General features: G+C 40.5%; 1 protein-coding gene across 1 annotated transcript; it reads right to left on the bottom strand.

Moving 5' to 3' along the window:
- Nucleotides 1-17,455: 17,455 nt before the first annotated feature.
- DEFB115 (defensin beta 115) lies at nucleotides 17,456-20,390 on the bottom strand. The gene is made up of 2 exons (XM_061437168.1): nucleotides 20,267-20,390; nucleotides 17,456-17,763 (listed from the first exon to the last, which is right to left on the bottom strand). The coding sequence occupies exons 1-2, from the start codon at nucleotides 20,358-20,360 to the stop codon at nucleotides 17,537-17,539; spliced, it is 321 nt and encodes a 106-aa protein (XP_061293152.1). The 5' UTR covers nucleotides 20,361-20,390; the 3' UTR covers nucleotides 17,456-17,536.
- Between the last annotated feature and the right edge of the window lie 299 nt (nucleotides 20,391-20,689).

Here is a 20,689-nt window from a genome sequence, read left to right as displayed (position 1 = left end):
CAGAGAGACAAAGTTACTTATTCAAAAACCAAGGTGTAGCAAACAACAGAGCCTGGAATTTAATCCAGATGATGTCTATTATAGCTCCTATGTCCTTAACATTTTATGTCTTGTTATCATGGTTGTATAGCGATTAACCATAGTCACATCTTTCTCAGGAAGCATGAAGAATTTACCAAGAAGACAGACGATGGAGAAAGAAAAGAAATGTGAGAATAACCAAGGATTCTGCAGAAAGAAATGCAAAGCCGAAGAAGTTGAACTGCGCTACTGTTTAAGTGGCAAAATGTGCTGTATAAGTACATATTCAACCCTAATTACTTATCTAGAAAAGGAAACTGTTCACATGAAAAATTTCCATACCACCTCAAGTCAACATGTTTACTGAAGATTATCAACTTGCCCCTTTTGAAAACCTTCCTGTCAAAATGTCAAATTTTTTTCATTATAAAATTTCATCCCAGCCTCCTCTGTCTGTCTTTTATCCTATGAAGATTCATGATTCGAGGAGGAAAGCTGGGTTGGAACCATAGAATTTACTAAAATGCTCCAGTCAAAAAAGCAAAGAAAATGATGTGATAGTTCAGTAGATGTAGAGTACAGAGGATGGGAATTTATATCTTGCTTGCTTACCACAGAGTGTGAAAAAGGCATGAGCAAGCACGTCATGAAATCGGGTATCTAGATGGCCACTAAAAAGGGTGTCAATACTCATTAACTATCAAGTCAATTAAACCGTCAGTGACATGTTACTTCAGTTCAGTTCAGTCGCTCGTCGTGTCCAACTCTTTGCGACCCCATGAATCACAGCACGCCAGGCCCCTCTGTCCATCACCAACTCCCGGAGTTCACCCAAACTCATGTGCATTGAGTCGGTGATGCCATCCAGCCATCTCATCCTCTGTCATCCCCTTCTTCTCCTGCCCCCAATCCCTCCCAGCATCAGGGTCTTTTCCAATGAGTCAACTCTTCACACGAGGTGGCCAAAGTATTGGAGTTTCAGCCTCAGCATCAGTCCTTCCAATGAACACCCAGGACTGGTCTCTTTTAGGATGGACTGTTTGGATCTCTTTGCAGTCCAAGGGACTCATAAGAGTTTTCGCCAGCACCACAGTTCAAAAGCATCAATTCCTCAGTGCTCAGCTTTCTTCACAGTCCAACTCTCACATCCATACATGACCACTGGAAAAACCATAGCCTTGACTAGACGGACCTTTGTTGGCAAAGTAATATCTCTGCTTTTTAATATGCTGTCTAGGTTGGGCATAACTTTCCTTCCAAGGAGCAAGCGTCTTTTAATTTCATGGCTGCAATCACCATCTGCAGTGATTTTGGAACCCAGAAAAATAAAGTCTGACACTGTTTCCACTCTTTCCCCATCTATTTCCCATGAAGTGATGGCACCAGATGCCATGATCTTCATTTCTGAATGTTGAGCTTTAAGCCAACTTTTTCACTCTCCTCTTTCACTTTCATCAAGAGGCTTTTTTAGTTCCTCTTCACTTTCTGCCATAAGGGTGGTGTCATCTGCATATCTGAGGTTATTGATATTTCTCCCAGCAATCTTGATTCCAGCTTGTGCTTTTTCCAGCCCAGTGTTTCTCATGATGTACTTTGCATACAAGTTAAATAGGCAGGGTGACAATATACAGCCTTGACGTACTCCTTTTCCTATTTGGAACCAGTCTGTTGTTCCATGTCCTGTCTAACTGTTGCTTCCTGACCTGCATACAGGTTTCTCAAGAGGCAGGTCAGATGGTCTGGTATTCCCATCTCTTGAAGAATTTTCCACAGCTTATTGCGACCCACACAGTCAAAGGCTTGGCATAGTCAATAAAGCAGAAATAGATGTTTTTCTGGAACTCTCTTGCTTTTTCAATGATCCAGCGAATATTGGCAATTTGATCTCTGGTTCCTCTGCCTTTTCTAAATTCAGCTTGAACACCTGGAAGTTCATGGTTCACATACTGCTGAAGCCTGGCTTGGAGAATTTTGAGCAATTACTTTGCTAGCATGTGAGATGAGTGCAATTGTGCGGTAGTTTGAACATTCTTTGGCATTGCCTTTCTTTGGAATTGGAATGAAAACTGACCTTTTCCAGTCCTGTGGCCACTACTGAGTTTTCCAAATTTGCTGGCATATTGAGTGCAGCACTTTCACAGCATCATCTTTCAGGATTTGGAATAGCTCAACTGGAGCTATTCCATCACCTCCACTAGCTTTGTTCTTAGTGATGCTTTCTAAGGCCCACTTGACTTCACATTCCAGGATGTCTGGCTCTAAGTGAGTGATCACACCATTGTGATTATCTGGGTCATGAAGATCTTTTTTTGTACAGTTCTGCATATTCTTCCCACCTCTTCTTAATATCTTCTGCTTCTGTTAGGTCCATACCATTTCTGTCCTTTATCGAGCCATCTTTGCATGAAATATTCCCTTGGTATCTCTGATTTTCTTGAAGAGATTTCTAGTCTTTCCCATTCTGTTGTTTTCCTCTATTTCATTGCACTGATCTCTGAGGAAGGCTTTCTTATCTCTCCTTGCTATTCTTTGGAACTCTGCATTCAAATGGGAATATATTTCATTTTCTCCTTTGCTTTTCGCTTCTCTTCTTTTCACAGCTATTTGTAAGGCCTTCTCAGACTGCCATTTTGCTTTTTTGCATTTCTTTTCCATGGGGATGGTCTTGATCCCTGTCTCCTGTACAAGGTCATGAACCTCCATCCATAGTTCATCCTGTACTCTGTCTATCAGGTCTAGTCCCTTAAATCTATTTCTCACTTCGACTGTATAGTCACAAGGGATTTGATTTAGGTCATACCTGAATGGTCTAGTAGTTTTCCCTACTTTTTTAAACTTAAGTCTGAATTTGGCAATAAGGAGTTCATGATCTGAGCCACAGTCAGCTCCCAGTCTTGTTTTTGCTGACTATATAGAGCTTCTCCATCTTTGGCTGCAAAGAATATAATCAATCTGATTTTGGTGTTGACCATCTGGTTATGTCCATGTGTAGAGTCTTCTCCTGTGTTTTTGGAAGAGGGTGTTTGCTATGATCAGTGCATTCTCTTGGCAAAACTCTATTAGCCTTTGCCCTGCTTCATTCCGTATTCCAAGGCCAAATTTGCCTGTTAGAAGTTGAACAGTTCTATGAAGACCTACAAGACCTTTTAGAACTAACACCCAAAAAAGATGTCCTTTTCATTATAGGGGACTGGAATGCAAAAGTAGGAAGTCAAGAAACACCTGGAGTAAGAGACATGTTACTTAGCATACACCAAATGGTTGAACATGATAGTTTCACATGTTGCTAAGGATGTGGAAGAACTGGAACATTTATATGCTGCTGGTAGGTAAGTTGCTCAATCATGTCTGACCCTTTGCAACCCCATGGACTGTAGCCTGCCAGGCTTCTCTGTCCATGGTGATTTTCCAGGAAAGGTTACCAGAGTGGGTTTCCATGCCCTCCTTCAGGGGATCTTCCCAATCCAAGGATCAAACCTGGGTCTCCCTCTTTGCAGGAGGATTCTTTACTGTCTGAGTCACCAGGGAAGCTGGTAGGTATATAAATGAAAAATTCAACATATGCATTTCATATGCTTCACCATATACAGATACATAACAGAAAGAAGTACAAATGTGACCCAAAGGCCTGTATAAGAATGTTCACAGAAGCATTATCTTAGCTGTATAGTACATTAAGAAGAGAACAAGTACACTACATTACAGTCACAACTAATAAACTGTTTCCCCACACGATAACGTGGATCAATCTTGATAATACAGTGACGAGTAAAGGAAACTATAATTCCCTTTTATAGAGAGTATAAAAAAAGAAAAATAGTTTTATGGTATTAGAAATCAGGATAGTACTAACTCTGCAAAGGAAAATGAAGTATTTATATGTTAGTAGTTTTATTTCTTAACCTGTGTTTTTGTTACATGGACTTGTTACTTTTGTGGTAATTCATTAGACTATATGCTATACTTAGGACTTTTGCACTCTTTTATAGGTATGTTGCACTTCAATTAAAATGATTTTTAAAAGATTCAAGAAGGACTTCCCAGGTGGTCCAATGGTTAAGACTCTATGCTCCTAATGCAGGGGAATGCGGGCTCAATCCCTGGTTGGAGAACCAGGATCCCAGGTGTCATGTGATGCAGCCAAAAAATAAAAATAAAAAATAGCCAAGAGACTTAGGGTTACGGCCAGAATTCTCTGCATGACTATTCATATCATGCTGACTTCCTATTCTTATGGCTCTATTCTTTAAGGATATAGTTTTCCTTCTGAAGTTCAGTCCAGTTCAGTTGCTCAGTCATGTCCAACTCTTTGTGACCCCATGAATCGCAGCACGCCAGGCCTCCCTATCTATCACCAACTCCCGGAGTTCACACAGACTCACGTCCATCGAGTCAGTGATGTCATCCAGCCATCTCATCTTCTGTCGTCCCCTTCTACTCCTGTCCCCAATCCCTCCCAGCATCAGAGTCTTTTCCAATGAGTCAACTCTTCACATGAGGTGGCCAAAGTATTGGAGTTTCAGCTTTAGCATCATTCCCTCCAAAAGAAATCCCAGGGCTGATCTCCTTCAGAATGAACTGGTTGGATCTCCTTGCAGTCCAAGGGACTCTCAAGAGTCTTCTCCAACACCACAGTTCAAAAGCATCAATTCTTCAGCGCTCAGCTTTCTTCACAGTCGAACTCTCACATCCATACATGACCACTGGAAAAACCATAGCCTTGACTAGACGGACCTTTATTGGCAAAATAATGTCTCTGCTTTTCATAATTCTATCTAGGTTGGTCATAACTTTCCTTCCAAGGAGTACGCGTCTTTTAATTTCATGGCTGCAGTCACCATCTGCAGTGATTTTGGAGCCCCCAAAAATAAAGTCTGACACTGTTTCCACTGTTTCCCCATCTATTTCCCGTGAAGTGATGGCACCAGATGCCATGATCTTCGTTTCTGAATGTTGAGCTTTAAGCCAACTTTTTCACTCTCCACTTTCACTTTCATCAAGAGGCTTTTGAGTTCCTCTTCACTTTCTGCCATAAGGGTGGTGTCATCTGCATATCTGAGGTTATTGATATTTCTCCCAGCAATCTTGATTCCAGCTTGTGCTTCTTCCAGCCCAGCGTTTCTCATGATGTATCTCTGCATATAAGTTAAATAAGCAGGGTGACAATATACAGCCTTGATGTACTCCTTTTCCTATTTGGAACCAGTCTGTTGTTCCATGTCCAGTTCTAACTGTTGCTTCCTGACCTGCATATAGGTTTCTCAAAAGGCAGGTCAGGTGGTCTGGTATTCCCATCTGTTTCAGAATTTTCCACAGTTTATTGTGATCCACACAGTCAAAGGCTTGGCATAATCAATAAAGCAGAAATAGATGTTTTTCTGTAACTCTCTTGCTTTTTCGATATACAAGTTAGTTACACATCTGTCTAAGAGAGGAAGGCTTTATCCTACATCTTCTCAGTTAAGCCAAAAAAATAACTTTGAAACTTCAATGTGTTAATATATCAAATATTTATCTCTCAGAAATTAAGGCCCCAAAGTGAATTATTAATAAAAAGTGTATTTTTCAAGATAAAAAATGGTCTGTAAAGAAAACGTTCTCCTCCTACACAAGACTATATAAAGCCTACAAATTCTGTCCCTCCTAGCAGTCATGCTTTTGCAGTGGGATGTTGTATATCCTCTTATTTAGAGGGACCTACCAGACTGTGGTCTTGGTCAAGCGACTTACTGAGGCCAATGGGATGTTAACAAAAACAATGCAAGCGTAGGTTTGAAAAGCTTTTGTGTACCAAGTCTCAAGTTATTGCTGCACCCAAGACCCTGAAAGCACTCAGTAGAAGAATTCAAACAAATTTGATAAACTATCATCATAGTTTTTTATATTATATAAAACATGGTTTGTTTTAGTTATTTGAACCTATTTACAATAACTGCATGGAAGTCCTTCTTTGCTAAGTCCAATATTTTGCCTACTGTCTTATTTTTCTACGGGTGCTTACAATAAACTTAGTAACTTAAGGCAATAAAAATTCTGTTTTTACAGTTACATTTTTCAGAAGTTCACAATGAATCCTACTGGGGTGAAATCAACCAGGGCTGAATTTCTTACTGGAACCCCTAAGAGATGCTGTTTCCTTGCCCTTTCCATCTTTTAGAGGCTTTCTACTTTCCTTGTCTTTATTGAATCTTAAAGGCATTAACAGTGAATCTTACCATATACTATTCTAAATTCTTATTCTGCTTTCCACTTCCATGTTAAAGAACACACGACTATGTCAGTCCCCCACTCCAGATAAACTAGGATTGTTTTCTTATTTTAAGATTGACTTATTATCAATCCTATTTCCATCTTAACTTTATTTCCATTTTTCTATGCCATGTAACATATCCACAAGTTATGTGGATTAAGCCACAGACATCTCTGGGAGAGCACTTTTCTGCCTACTAAAGTCCACATTCTAATCCCCAAAGATTTCATCTCACAGGGAAAATAATTGAATTCCATATCACCCTCTTCCAAAATCTCAGCCCAATAAAGAATCAACAAAAGTTCACAAGTCTCATTACATACATGATCTAAATAATGTGTCATTGAGACTCTGGGTATAAGACATCCAAGGGTGCAATTCTTCTCCACCTATAAACCCATAAAAGTTAAGAAAGAATTACCTACTCCCCAGATACAGTGATGGGACAGGCATAAGATCACAGTTATAAACATTCCAGTTCAAAGAAGAAGAAAATAAGAGGAAAAAGAGGAGTCAAAGATCCCAACCAATTTTGAAATCTCTCCAGGAAATCCATTTGTTTTAGTTCCTGGGAATAATCTTCAGGGTTTCAGCTCCTCTTTGCTAAAATCTCCACTCTTAAGAAGGAGAGAAGACAGTGGAGGTGAAGGTGGATGTGGGTTACATCTCTCTTCACAGATGCATCAGGAATACACCTTCAGACACAGAAAATCTTGGCACAATGCCAGCTGAGAGTGATCAGGAGCTCCTTCTGATCATTGGAAAGGAATACATAGATCCACGCAAAACTCAGTAGGATGAAGGTAGGAGGGGAAAAACAGCAGAGTGAGCAGGACTGGATCTGTACCCAGGGAGTGGGAGAACTGAAGCAGGGGTCAAATCCCCAGACTGGGGCAATTGTTTGGGACAGTGCTGTGCTTAGTCACTCAGTTGTGCCCCACTCTTTGCGACCCTGTGGACTGTAGCCTGCCAGGCTCCTCTAGCTATGGGGATTCTCCAGGCAAGAATACTGGAGTGGATTGCCATGCCCTCCTCCAGGGGATCTTCCCAACCCAGGGATTGAACTAAGGTCTCCCACACTGCAGGCAGATTCTTTACCATCTGAGCCACCAGGGAAGCCCTTGGGACAGTGGAGAAGGACTAGAAGCCATTGGAGAGTGCAGCAGCTGATCTGTGACAATCTGAATGGAACAAGAACCACACAGACAATCCTTGCCACAGCCCTACATGCCCTGGACAGGGACAAAAGTCCTTGGAATGCATAGCAGCTGGGAGCTGGAGTATAGGGATTGGAGAGCAATCCCAGGGAGAAGTCTGCTATTGACTGTGGGGAGATGGCCCAAGGGGGCATGAGGGAGGAGATGGCAGTGGGAAATGCCTTTGGAGGAAAGCCAGGCAAGGCAATAATGCTGAGTCATGTGCCAGAGGTGGAACCATCATTATATTCTCTCTCTCTCCCCACAGCCAGCACCAACAGGTGACCAATAGAGAAAGACCCCAGAGAAGGTGGCTCTTTAAATGCCTGACACACTGAGCAATAGAAAAGGACCCCAGCCAGGGGTTCCCCTTTAAGTGCCCGATGCACAAAGCAACAGAAAAGGCCCGGTGAAAGAGGCCATTTGAACGCAACCTGCCAGAGGTTAGAAAAAAGATTCTAATGATGCCATAGCTCCTGTGACAGAGGCTGCCGGTGTCCCTGCACACTTGGTGCCACCAAGGTCCCCATGATCCAAACAGCTGTACCACCTGCACACTCAATCCTCACTGGGACAGAGCTGCCAGGGGCTGCATAAAAACTCTAATAGCATCACATGTCCTGTGAGAATTGCCACTGGCTCCCCGGCATACTTGACATTGCCAGGGTCCCTGTGATCCAAGCAGCCATGTCACCTCTACACTCAATCCCCACTGGGGCAGAGCTGCCAGAGCCTAGAGAAAGCCCTCAGAGCACTGTTATCTCCTGTTCCCCTGGACATCAGCTCGCCTGCATACCTGGCACGGCTAGGGTCCCCATGATCCAAGCAGCTGTACCACCTCCATACCCAGTCCTCACTAGGGCAGACCCAAGCCCTCCAGCATAGCCTCAGGAGCAAACTCCTGTGGAAGACCCACATGCACAGGTGGAGATAAAACCACAATTGAGTCCCAGGGGCAGTGTGGCTAAAGAAGAGGATCAAAAACATTACCACCAGCTGTACAAGCTGCGGGTTCAACCCACACAATCAACTACTACTTTGTGTCTATGGAATATATAAAAAAAGACAATGAGAGTTCCCACAAAAGAAAACACACTAGCTCTCACAGCTGTGGGTGTTGGAGGCAAGAACATGCAGTAGTAGGGCCAGATTGGAGTTGAGCTGTCCCCACAGCAGGTCCAGAGACCAGCCGAGTATTGGAGGGCATCCTAGGGAGGTGGAGGTAGACTGTGACTCACAGTGAGGGAAAGGATGCTGACAGCTGAGCTGCCAAAAAAATTATTCTTCTTCTTATATTTTGGTTTATTCTGTAGTTGGCTGTGGATTCTTTTTCTTCTTTTCTTTCCCCCCTCTCTGTTGCTGTGGTTGTTGATTTTATGATGACTATTAACTCTATGCTGTTGAGAACTTTTTAAAAAAATTACACTCTTTATTCCCTTTATATATATATATTTGTGTGTGTGTGTGTGGTTCCAAGAGTTTTTTCTTCTCTTTATTTAAAAGCATTTTTTGCTTTGTTTTTCTTATTGTTCTATTCTTGCAATAGTAACTCTTTAATACATATAAATCTTTGTTTATAATTCTATTTAACTTTGCTTTTCTGTTTTTTTCTTTCTTTTCTTCTTTTTCTTTCTTCTTTTCACCATGTTTGTTAGTTTGTTCGGGTTTTTTGCTTTGTTCCCCAGTTGGCATTCTGCCTTGGTTTTGTTTTCTGGTTTGTGTTTTAGTTAGTTTTGTTTTTACTTGGTCAATATCATTTTCAGTTCCTTTTGCTCACTGGGTAACTCTCTTGTACTTTCTTCTCTTTGGATTGTTTTATGTAAATGATACATATAGCATATATATTTTAGAAAACTTATGAAATTTTGCCTAACTAAAAAATTTATGACATTTTTATTCTACTTGTTTGACTTAGGATGAATAGAATGTTAGATATCTAATTCTAAAAAAACAAAACAGATCTACAACAAGCAACAAAGGTTTACTGTACAGCACAGGGAGCTATAGTCAATATCTTGTAATAACCTATAATGGAAAATAATTTCAAAAAATAATATATGTGTATATGTATAACTGAATCACCTTGCTGTGTACCTGAAACATTGTAAGTCAACTATACTTCAATAAAAGTAAATATATTATATATAAATAAAATAAAGAATAAATATATATATTAAGAAAAAAATACACATAGGCTGAAAGTTAAAGGCTAGAAAAGATATTTTATGCAAATTATAACCAAAGACAGTAGAGATGGCTCTATTTATATTAAAAAATATTAGACTTATAGTAAAAATTAGTCAAAGAGACATAAGTGTTCATTACATAATGATAAGGGATAAATTAGTCAAAAAGATATAATGACTATATATAATCACCCAACGTTGTATTACACAAATATTATCCCAACTGAAGGAATACAGCAATACAATAATAGTAGAGATCTTAAATATCTCACTTTTATCTGGCCATTAAATGTAATTTTATTTTTCTGTAATTCAAAACATTTATTTTGTCCTTCAGTTCTTCCAGGGGTAAACTCTTAAACCCAGACAATTTAGGTTCCTCTTGCCTCCCAGGGCTGTGCTTAATTACAACTTGGGTCCATCTGTCCAACCTAGTTCTCTGGAAACAGGTTTTGCTTCTGTGTCCATGGCCTCTGTAGCTCTGATGACTCTGCAAGGCACAACAGTCTCAGACATATTTGCATACTCCTGGTTGGGGTTTTCTGACACTTCTGCAGTGGGTGCATCTTTGTCATGATGGCTCTGCCAGGAGGAAAGTCTTTATAAATACCTCACTTTTAATAGATAGATCATCCAGACAGAAAATCAATAAGAAAACTGAATTTCATTAACATGATAGACCAGATGGACCAAATAGAACATTGCTTTCAACAACAACAACATAAATATTCTTTTTTAAAGGGTTAACTAATTAATTAATTTAATTTTTGGCTGCACTGAGTTGTCATTGCCATGTGCGGGCCTTCTCTAGTTGTAGCAAGTGGGCACTACACTTCATTGCAGTGTGCAGGCTTCTCGTTATGGTGGCTTCTCTTACTGCAGAGCACAGGCTTTAGGCCTGTGGGCTTCAGTAGTTACAGCACTTTGGCTCAGAAGTTGCAGCTTGTGGTTTCTGAGTGCTGTCTCAGTAGTTGTGGCTTAGTTGCTCTGTGGTATGTGGGGTCTTCCCAGACCAGGGATCAAACCTGTGTCCCCTACACTGGCAGGCAGACTCTTAACCAGTGGACCCACCAGGGAAGCCCCAATAAATATTCTTTTAAAGTGCATGTGGAATGTTGTTGTACAGCAGAAACCCTTACAACATTGTAAAGCAATTATCCTCCAATTAGAAATTTTAAAATAAGGTTCATGTGGAACTTTCCCATGACAGATCAGTCATATGTTGGACCCCAAGACAAGGTTCAACAAATTCAAGAAGACAGAAATTATATCAAGTAGCTTTCTTGACAACAATGGAATAAAACTAGAAATAAGTAACAGGAGGAAAACTGGAAAATCCACAAGTGAATAGAAACTAAATACACATTCCTGAACAATCAATGGATCACAAAAGAAACCAAAAAGGAAATTAAAAAGTACCTAAGATAACCAAAAATGGAAACAAAACTTACCCAAACTCTTGGAATGCAGCAAAAACAGTATTAAGAGGAAAATTTATAGCACCAACTACTTACAGTAAGAAAAAAATATCTAAAATCAATTATATTCTTTATGGCTCATGGAATTGGGGGGAAAAAAACAAACTAAGCCTAAAGCTAGCAGAAAGAAGGAAATAAAGATTATAGCAGAAATAAAAAGAGACTAGCAAGACAATAGAAAGTATTAACAAAATAAAGAGTTGGCTTTTTAAAAAACATAAACAAATATACCAAAGCTTTAGCTAAATTTAACCAAGAGGAAAAAAAGAGAAAGAGAAGACATATTACACCATACACAAAAAATCAACTCAAAATTGATCAGTGACTTAAATGTAAGATCTGAAACTGTAAATCTCTTAGAAGGAATAGTGGAAAGCTATATGAAATATTCTTGCAATAATTTTTTTGGATTTGACTTTAAAAGCACAGACAACTAATGCAAAAATAAACAAGTGTGACTACATCAAACTAAAGAGTTTCTGCATAGCAAAGGCAACAATCAACCAAGTGAAAAGGCCATCTCCAGAATGGGAGAAGTATTTGAAAATCATATATTCTTACCAGTAGCTGATATCCAAAATATGCAAAAAGCTCAAAAAACCTATCAAAAAACAAACAAGACAATCAAAAAGTAGGCAGAAGACCTAAATAGACATTTCTCCAAAGAAGGCATATAGATGACCAATAGGCACACGAGAAGATGCTCAACATCACTAATGATCAGAGAAAGGCAAATAAAAACTACAGGGAAATGTCACCTCATACCAGTAAGAACTGCTGCTGCTAAGTCATTTCAGTCGTGTCTGACCCTGTGCGACCCCATAGATGGCAGCCCACCAGGCTCCCCGGCCCCTGGGATTCTCCAGGCAAGAACACTGGAGTGGGTTGCCATTTCCTTCTCCAATGCATGAAAGTGAACAGTGAAAGTGAAGTCCCTCAGTTGTGTCCGACTCTTGGCGACCCCATGGACTGCAGCCCACCAGCCTCTTCCATCCGTGGGATTTTCCAGGCAAGAGTACTGGAATGGGGTGCCATCACCTTCTCCACCAGTAAGAACAGCCATCATCAAAAAATATAAAAATAATAAGTGCTGGAGAGGGTATGAAGACAAGGGACTGGTTCTGCACTGTTGGTGGAAATGTAAACTGCTGCAACCACTATGGAGAATGGCATGGAGGGTCCTCAAAAAATTAAAAATAGAGTTACTGTATGATCCAGCTAGTCCACTCCTGGCCTATATCCAGAAAAGATAAAAATTCTAATTCAAAAACATATATGCACCTCAATGTTCATAGCAACAGTATTTACAATAGTGAAGAGTTGGAAGCAACCTAAGTGACCATCAATAGAGGAATGGATAAAGAAGATGTGATATATATATATATACACACACATACACATATATATATAATGGAATATATATCATAGAATATTATTCAGTCATAAAAAGAATGAAATATTGGCATTTGCAGCAACATGGGTGGTCCTAGAGATTATCATACTAAGTGAAGTAAATCAGATAGAGAAAGACAGATACATGACATCATTTATATGTGGAATCTAAAACATGGTATAAATGAAATTACTTACAAGATAAAACAGACTCACAGACATAAAAAATAAACTTATGGTTACCAAGAAGAGAGTGTCAAGGAGGGATAAATTAGAAGTTGGGGATTAGCAGATGCACTCTACTATGTATAAAATAGACAACCAACAAGGCCCTACTGTATAGCACAGGGAACTCTAGTCAATATCCTGTAATAAACTATAATGCAAGAGATTATGAAAAAGAATGTATACAATGTATAACTGAATCACTTTGCTATATACCAGAAACTAACACAACACTGTAAATCAACTATACTTCAATAAAAAAATGAGGTGGTGGATGTGTTAATTAACTTGATTATATAAATATATATCAAATCATCATGATGTTATCTTAAATATATATAATTTTTACTCATAAAAAAGTAAATAAATAACAAAATTCCTCTTGAGGGAAAAAACAAATGAATATATATGGCTTAGAGAGGGTAGAAGAACTGTTTAGGTGTTGCTTAGAGAAGCATAAGTCTGGTTTGCAAAAAGAACCTTCTCAGCACAAGGGGACACCTATGAAAAGGGCAAGAAACAGATTAATTTCCAAGAACACAAGTTGCTCGTGAGGTCCATGGGAGGAATTGAAAGGGAAACTACAAAAGTGAGCAGCAGATTATCATAAAGGGTGTTTAGAATTGATTCTTGCAATCACTGTACAGCTTTTGACAGTTTGGGAGGAAAAACAAAAATGTCAGATTTGGGTTTTAGAAACAATTTCCTGGGGCTTCCCTGGTGGTCCAGTGGCTAGGACTCCATGCTCAGGTTTGATCCCTGGTTAGAGAACCTCTAGAGCCCATATGCTGCAACTAAGACCTGGCGCAGCCAAATTAATTTTTTTTTTTTTTTAAAGAAATTATTCCCTGGCAACTGTATGGAAAGATTGGAGTGAGTCAAAGGCATAGTGGGAGACAAAGAGGTCAATAGATGTAAATGTTATACCATGTGTTCATTAATCTGATAGGGCTGCCATAACAAAGGACTACAGACTATGTGGTTTAAGCAACAAAAAATTTATCTTCTCACAATTCTGGAAGCTAAAAGTCTGAGTTAAAGGTATTAGTGGGATTGCTTTCTTCTGAAGTTTCTCTCCTTGATTTGTAGATATCACCTCCCTTGGAAGGACTGATGCTGAAGCTGAAACTCCAACACTTTGGCCACCTGATGTGAAGAACTGACTCATTGGAAAAGACCCTGACTCTGGGAAAGATTGAAGGCAGGAGGAGAAAGGGACCACAGAGGATGAGATGGTTGGATGGTATCACTGACTTGAAGGACATGAGCTTGAGCAAGCTCTGGGAGATGGTGAAGGACAGGGAAGCCTGGCATGCTGCAGTCCATGGGGTCACAAAGAGTCAGACACGACTGAGTGGCTGAACTGTACTGAATTTCCTTTCTGTATCTTTTCATGGTTTTCCTTCTCTGGTGTGTCTGTTTCCTAATCTCCTCTTCTTATAAAAATGCCATTCATTTGGATTAGAACTTGGCCTGTGGTGGTTTAGTTGCTAAGTAGTGTCTGACTCTTGTGACCCCCCAAGGCTATGTAGCCTGCATGTTCCTCTGTCCATGGGATTCTCCAGGCAAGAATACTGGAGTGGGTTGCCATTTCCTTCTCCAGGGGATCTTCCCTACCCAGGAATCAAACCCAGGTCTCCTGCACTGCAGGCAGATTCTTTACCAACTGAGCTATGAGGGAAGGCCCAGGACTTGGCCTAAGGATCTCATTTTAACTTAATTAGCTCTTTAAATTACCTGTTTATCTCATCTCCAAATGCGGTCCCATTCTGAGGTACTGGGGATTAGGACTTCAACATACGAATTATGAGGGGACAGGATTTGGCCCATGACAACGGTCAAGGAAAAATGACGACTGAATTAGAATAGCAGTGGCAGGGATAGAGAACAGGCACTATGGAGGCAGACTTGGAAGGTCTTTGTGGCTGACATGATGAGTAGGGGTGGGGAGCAGTGAGGAAGAAGGAGATATCTAAGATGTATTTTAGGATTATGGTTTGAGAACTTTTGTTGAGAGCACTTTTCTGTTTCTCAGTCTCTTTTCATGCTTTATGTCTTTGCTCTCTAAGATGCCTCTTTTGAAGTCAGGAGTAAAGAATGGATTTTCATCATAATTTAAAGAGTGAAGAAGGCTTTAAGAGTTGAAAGGCATATAAAGTTTGAAAGACAGTGAAAGTATTAATCACTCAGTCGTGTCCCACTCTTTGTGACCCTATGAACTGTTGCCCACCAGGCTCCATTGTTCATGGGATTCTCCAGGCAAGACTACTGGAGTGGGTTGCCATTCCCTTCCCCAGGGGATCTTTCCAACCCAGGCATCAAACCCAGGTCTCTTGCATTGCAGGCAGATTCTTTACCATCTGAGCCACAGGATACCTGGGTTCAATTCCTGGGTTGGGAAGATATAATCAAATAAATCCATTTGGGGGATGAACAAAGTGAGTAGTAAGGAGACTTAACACACTTGCATTTCCCCACAACCTTTTCATTTCTTTGGGACTGTGGATATGGAGTCATGTTTAATGTAACTCTCTAAGACTCCTGAGTCTACTTGTGGGCATAATTTCTCTTGTCAAAAAATGAATAAAAACTCTTAGTTCAAGAACAGGTAGCTTGTATTATCTGCAACCATTGGTGTAACCTGGGTTAGAATTGAAGTGTTTATTGGAATCATTGTGCCTGAGTAATCTGAGATCCAGTCACTAAGCCACTCCCCAGATATCACAAACACATCCTTTAAGGTTTGAGACATCAGTGTTATACTATTAGAGCGGGAGAAAATGAGAGAATTGAAGTGAAATTACTCTGAGAAATGAGTTGAAGGATTAGAAGCTGCCATTATTTGGTGATTGATGTACCGTGTCTTCAGACTGCATTCTCCAGATAATTACTGTCAACAGAGGCTAGGGATAATTTTCAGCTCTAGAACTGACTGACATTGGCCTCCAAACTAAGACTGCCTATACATAGGGACAACTTCCTCATTTACTGCAACTGGAAATTATTTCTATTTGTGTCTGGATATACCATTTTGGGGCTTCCCAGGTTGCTCAGTGGTAAAGAACCTGCCTGCCAAAGCAGGAGACTCAGGAGACTCTGCTTCAATCTCTGGGTTGGGAAGATCCCCTGAAGGAGGAAATGGCAACTCATTCCAGTATTTTTGCCTGGAGAATCCCATGAACAGAGGAGCCTAGTGGTCTACAGGCCATGGGGTTGCAAAGAGTCGGACACAACTGAGCAACTAAGCATGTAGGCTCACATACCATTTAGGGTTGGGTTTTTTGCACATTTTGACCACAAAGTGAGTGAAGTGAAAGTTTCTCAGTCATGTCCAACTCTTTGGGACTCCACGGACTATACAGTCCATGGAATTCTCCAGGACAGAATACTGGAGTGCGTAGCCTTCCCCTTCTTGAGGGGATCTTCCCAATCCAGGGATTGAACCCAGGTTTCCTGCATTGCAGGCAGATCCTTTTCCAGCTGAGCCACAAGGGAAGCCCAAGAATACTGGCGTGGGTATCCTATCCCTTCTCCAGCGGATCTTCCTGACCCAGTAATCGAACTGGGGTGTCCTGCATTGCAGGTGGATTCTTTACCAAGTGAGCCATCAGGGAAGCCCCTTTAATCACAGGAGGCTCACAAAGCTCTTCCTTTCATGACACCTTCCATATTAATGAAGTAGATTCTGAGTGGAAAGAGGAAAGGGAAGCTTTCCTTACTGCAGCAAAGATTTTTCCATCTTGAGGAAGCATAATGTCTGAGTTCAGGTATCATGGGTTCAAAGTCTTGCTACTTAACTACTTTTTTGTGCCACTTGGAGCAAGTCACTTAAACTGTCTGTGACTTAGTTTCCTCTTCTGGCCAAAGGACACAACACTACTTCTTACTTCATGGAGCTATTGTTAGGGCAAGTTGAGGTCATACAGTAAAATGTTTAGGACAAGCTCTTGCACACTGTTGTTCTCAGTAAATTTTGAGGAATTTTGGTTGGTGTTGTATAATTAGTTTTCTTTTTCTTTGTTTTTTGTTTGTTTGCTTGTTTTTTTACTATTTTCCCCTTCCACTTGGTTGGGGCCTGAGTAGTTATCTCTTGTGCAGAGGGCATTCCAGTCTGTTGACAGCCAAGTATGATTAGGGGGTTGGAGTAAGGGACAAATTCCAAGAGAGAGACAATGAGACAGAGCCTTAGGCTAAACTTCGAGCTTCCCTGGTGGCTCAGAGAGTAATGAATCTTCCTGCAGTGCAGGATACCTGGATTTGATCTCTGGGTCGGGAAGATCCCCTGGAGAAGGGAATGTCTACCCACTCCAGTATTCTTTCCTGGAGAATTCCATAGACAGAGGAGACTGGCCAACTACAGTCCGTGGGGTCACAAAGAGTCAGACACGACTGAACAACTAACACTTTCACAAAGAGGCAAAAGACTTCTGGATCACACTGGCCTATCTCAACAATCCAGGATGAGACATTAGATAAGGATGTGTGATCAAGGTGAAATTTGCCTTAACCTGGAACACTTCCACATTCAGAGACCTATAGCACTTGGTCAGAGGCTTAAGAATTCAAGATTCAGATTCTATAAAACTGGTTTACCATGAGAACTGATTTCCAGTAATATCCTGTGACAGCCTAGGGAATGTTAGGCTATAGAGGACTAGAGAGACAGAAACAAATGATAGCTAGAATGAGCATATATATTTTTAATGGATCATGTAAGGACCCAGTCTCCTTAGATACTAAAGATCTAAGGACCATGTAGGTGACCTGGATACCCATCTTACTGCCTCATTAAAATGCTGCCAAAATCCTCTTGTCACAAGTCATAAATTCATACTTAGTGGTACTTGCCATAACCCTATATGTTGTCTCTTCTTTTCTGACAAGTTTTGATGATTTATGCTTTATAGGGATGCAGCAAAGCTTTCTTAACCCACATTTTTCTTTCTTCTTCTCACTTTTTTTGCAATGTTTCCTGCAATTGCCAGTTCCATAACCACACTTTCTGGTCCATCCATCTATCAAAATAAACAAAGAGATGAATAAGCACATACATGAAAAAGTAAAGACTATTATACTAATTGGTATACGATTACACATTGGTAATTGTAGCAGTAATGGTTACAATGAACTATTGAAATGTAATGGCATCCTTGGGACTATCAAGCTTTTATTGGACTTTATTTTTATGCTTAGGATATTTCTATCTCTGTCATTTTTCAGTATCATCAACACTAGTTCCTCATTTTCCCCAAATCTAGATATTTGTCAAGGAATGAAACTGTGCCTTCAATTAACTGTTTTTTTCTTCTTCTTCTTCTCTCCATTCATTATTCACTCAACAGCGATTTTGTTGAGTGCCTATCATGTGCCAGACACTTTTAGGTTCATGTCTTAGATGATGTCTAGAGCAGTACATTGAGCACTGAACGACCAGTTTATGTGGATGATCAGAAAACAGATCTTCTAAGCTTTACATAGGTCAATGGAACACAGAGTATAGACTCAGCTTCCTCAGCACATTAAGTTCAGTTGAGAGATCATAGTATCTTGTTTCAAATTATGATTACCTCTACTTTTTTTTTCTCCCAAACTCCTCTATTAGGAGATAACTCTGAATTATTTCTTTCTCACTAGAACATTTGGACTGGAAAAAAATTAGGATCAGGATGACTATACTCCCTCGTCTATTCTAATTGCCTTCACCAGAGTTTAAGCAGGCAGAAGCCAACTCAGGGTTCAGTTCAGTTCGGTTCTGTTCAGTTGCTCAGTCGTGTCCGACTCTTTGCCACCCCATGGACTACAGCATGCCAGGCTTCCTTGTGAATCACCAACTCCTAGAGCTTACTCAAACTCATGTCCATCGAGTCAGTGATGCCATCCAACCATCTCATCTTCTCTCATTCCCTTCTCCTCCTGCCTTCAATCTTTCCCAGCATTAGGGTCTTTTCAAATGAGTCAGTTCTTTGCATCAGGTGGCCAAAGTATTGGAGTTACAGCTTTAGCATCAGTCCTTCCAATGAAGATTCAGGACTTTCCTTAAGGATTGACTGGTTGGATCTCCCTGCCATCCAAGGGACTCTTAAGAGTCTTCTCCAATACCACAGTTCAAAAGCTGCACTCAATATGCCAGCAAATTTGGAAAACTCAGCAGTGGCCACAGGACTGGAAAAGGTCAGTTTTCATTCCAATTCCAAAGAAAGACAATGCCAAAGAGTGTTCAAACTACTGCACAATTGCACTCATCTCACATGCTAGCAAAGTAATTGCTCAAAATTCTCCAAGCCAGGCTTCAACAGTATGTGAACCATGAACTTCCAGGTGTTCAAGCTGAATTTAGAAAAGGCAGAGGAACCACAGATCAAATTGCCAATATCCGTTGGATCATTGAAAAAGCAAGAGAGTTCCAGAAAACATCTACTTCTACTTTATTAACTATGCCAAAGCCTTTGATAGTGTGGGTCACAACAAACTGTGGAAAATTCTTAAAGAGATGGGAATACCAGACCATCTGACCTGCCTCTTGAGAAATCTGTATGCAGGTCAAGAAGCAACATTAGGACTGGACATGGAACAACAGACAGGTTCCAAATCAGGAAAGGAGTAGGTCAAGGCTGTATATTGTCACCCTGCTTATTTAACTTATATGCAGAGTACATCATGTGAAATGCTGGGCTGGATGAAGCACAAGCTGGAATCAAGATTGCGGGGAGAAATATCAACTTAGGGCTAGCCCATGATTATCTGCTTTTGCTTCTACAATAACTGAGTGGTTGACAAACACTTTCAGTTTGAAAAGCTGATTCAAGAGAGGATGCAACTTCCAATAGCAATGACCAAAAGAGAAATCATGAGATTAAAATCATAAACTTTAGAATCCCTTGGAAGCCCAAGAATAAAATATTTTTTGTTAGAAAGTCATTCACCACTTGACCATAAAGTCTGTTGTACTACTATTAGAGTGCTTTGGCCATATTCAATCCAGAATCCAGGATCTTCTGTCCTAGTCTAAGCTCCACACCTTGAGCTTATTTTACAAATCTGTAGACATCCAACATCGACCTACAAAATTTATACTATACACACTAAGACAAGAGTAAGACGCCTCCTCTGATTGATTCAAATGAGCATTCAAAGCCAAACAACAGTGGAGAGACAAAGGAAAAGGATTGATTACTGCAAGAGGTGGTATAAAAGTGATAGATACCTAAGATACGAACCTGTTGACATTTGGGATAAGGATATTAAGGACATTAGGGATTTGGGGGTTGGTTTTGCACATGGAAGGGACTTCATTCAAGAAACATTGGCCTCTATTGATATTTGCCAGGTTCCCTAATGAGAAAAACCATCATAGTCGAGGTGACAGATTGTACTTATCATAGGGCATATTCATTATACGGCTTTTCACTGGATCTAAGCCATCCCTGTCCTCACTCCCACACAGATTTAGTTTTCCAATGGTTCTATGAGTTGGACCCATTCTTACTCCCTTTTCCCTCCTCTTCATGGTCTGGTTACCTGGGGAAGCCTGATCCAGGACCACAAGGACAGCTACAGCCAGGAACAAGATTTTAATATGTCCTGAGAGGGATGAGGAATGATCCAGCAGCATACTGAATGTGCTAAGGAAAGTCAATTTTCACTCTGTGTTTTATTGACTTGGGTACAGCTAAGTCATGGACAATAAATCAGACAAGGACAGCATGTTCCACTACCCGGACATCAGCCTATAAGTCAACAGTGCCAGTCGATCATCCGGTGTTCAGAGTCCTTCTCTAGACGCCATCTGGGAAGGTGGAAGGCATTAGCAGAGGACATATAAGTCCTACAAAAGACTGAGGCATTGTGGAGACAATGGACCTGCTTTCCAAGAAGCCTTTCCCACTCCTTTACTTGAATAGTTGAGCCTCCTCCCTTACATTTTCACAGCCTCTCTGCTTC

Source organism: Bos javanicus, chromosome 13 (genome assembly GCF_032452875.1).
Source record: "Bos javanicus breed banteng chromosome 13, ARS-OSU_banteng_1.0, whole genome shotgun sequence".
NCBI lineage: Eukaryota > Metazoa > Chordata > Mammalia > Artiodactyla > Bovidae > Bos > Bos javanicus.
This window is presented reverse-complemented; position numbering and strand designations above follow the sequence as displayed.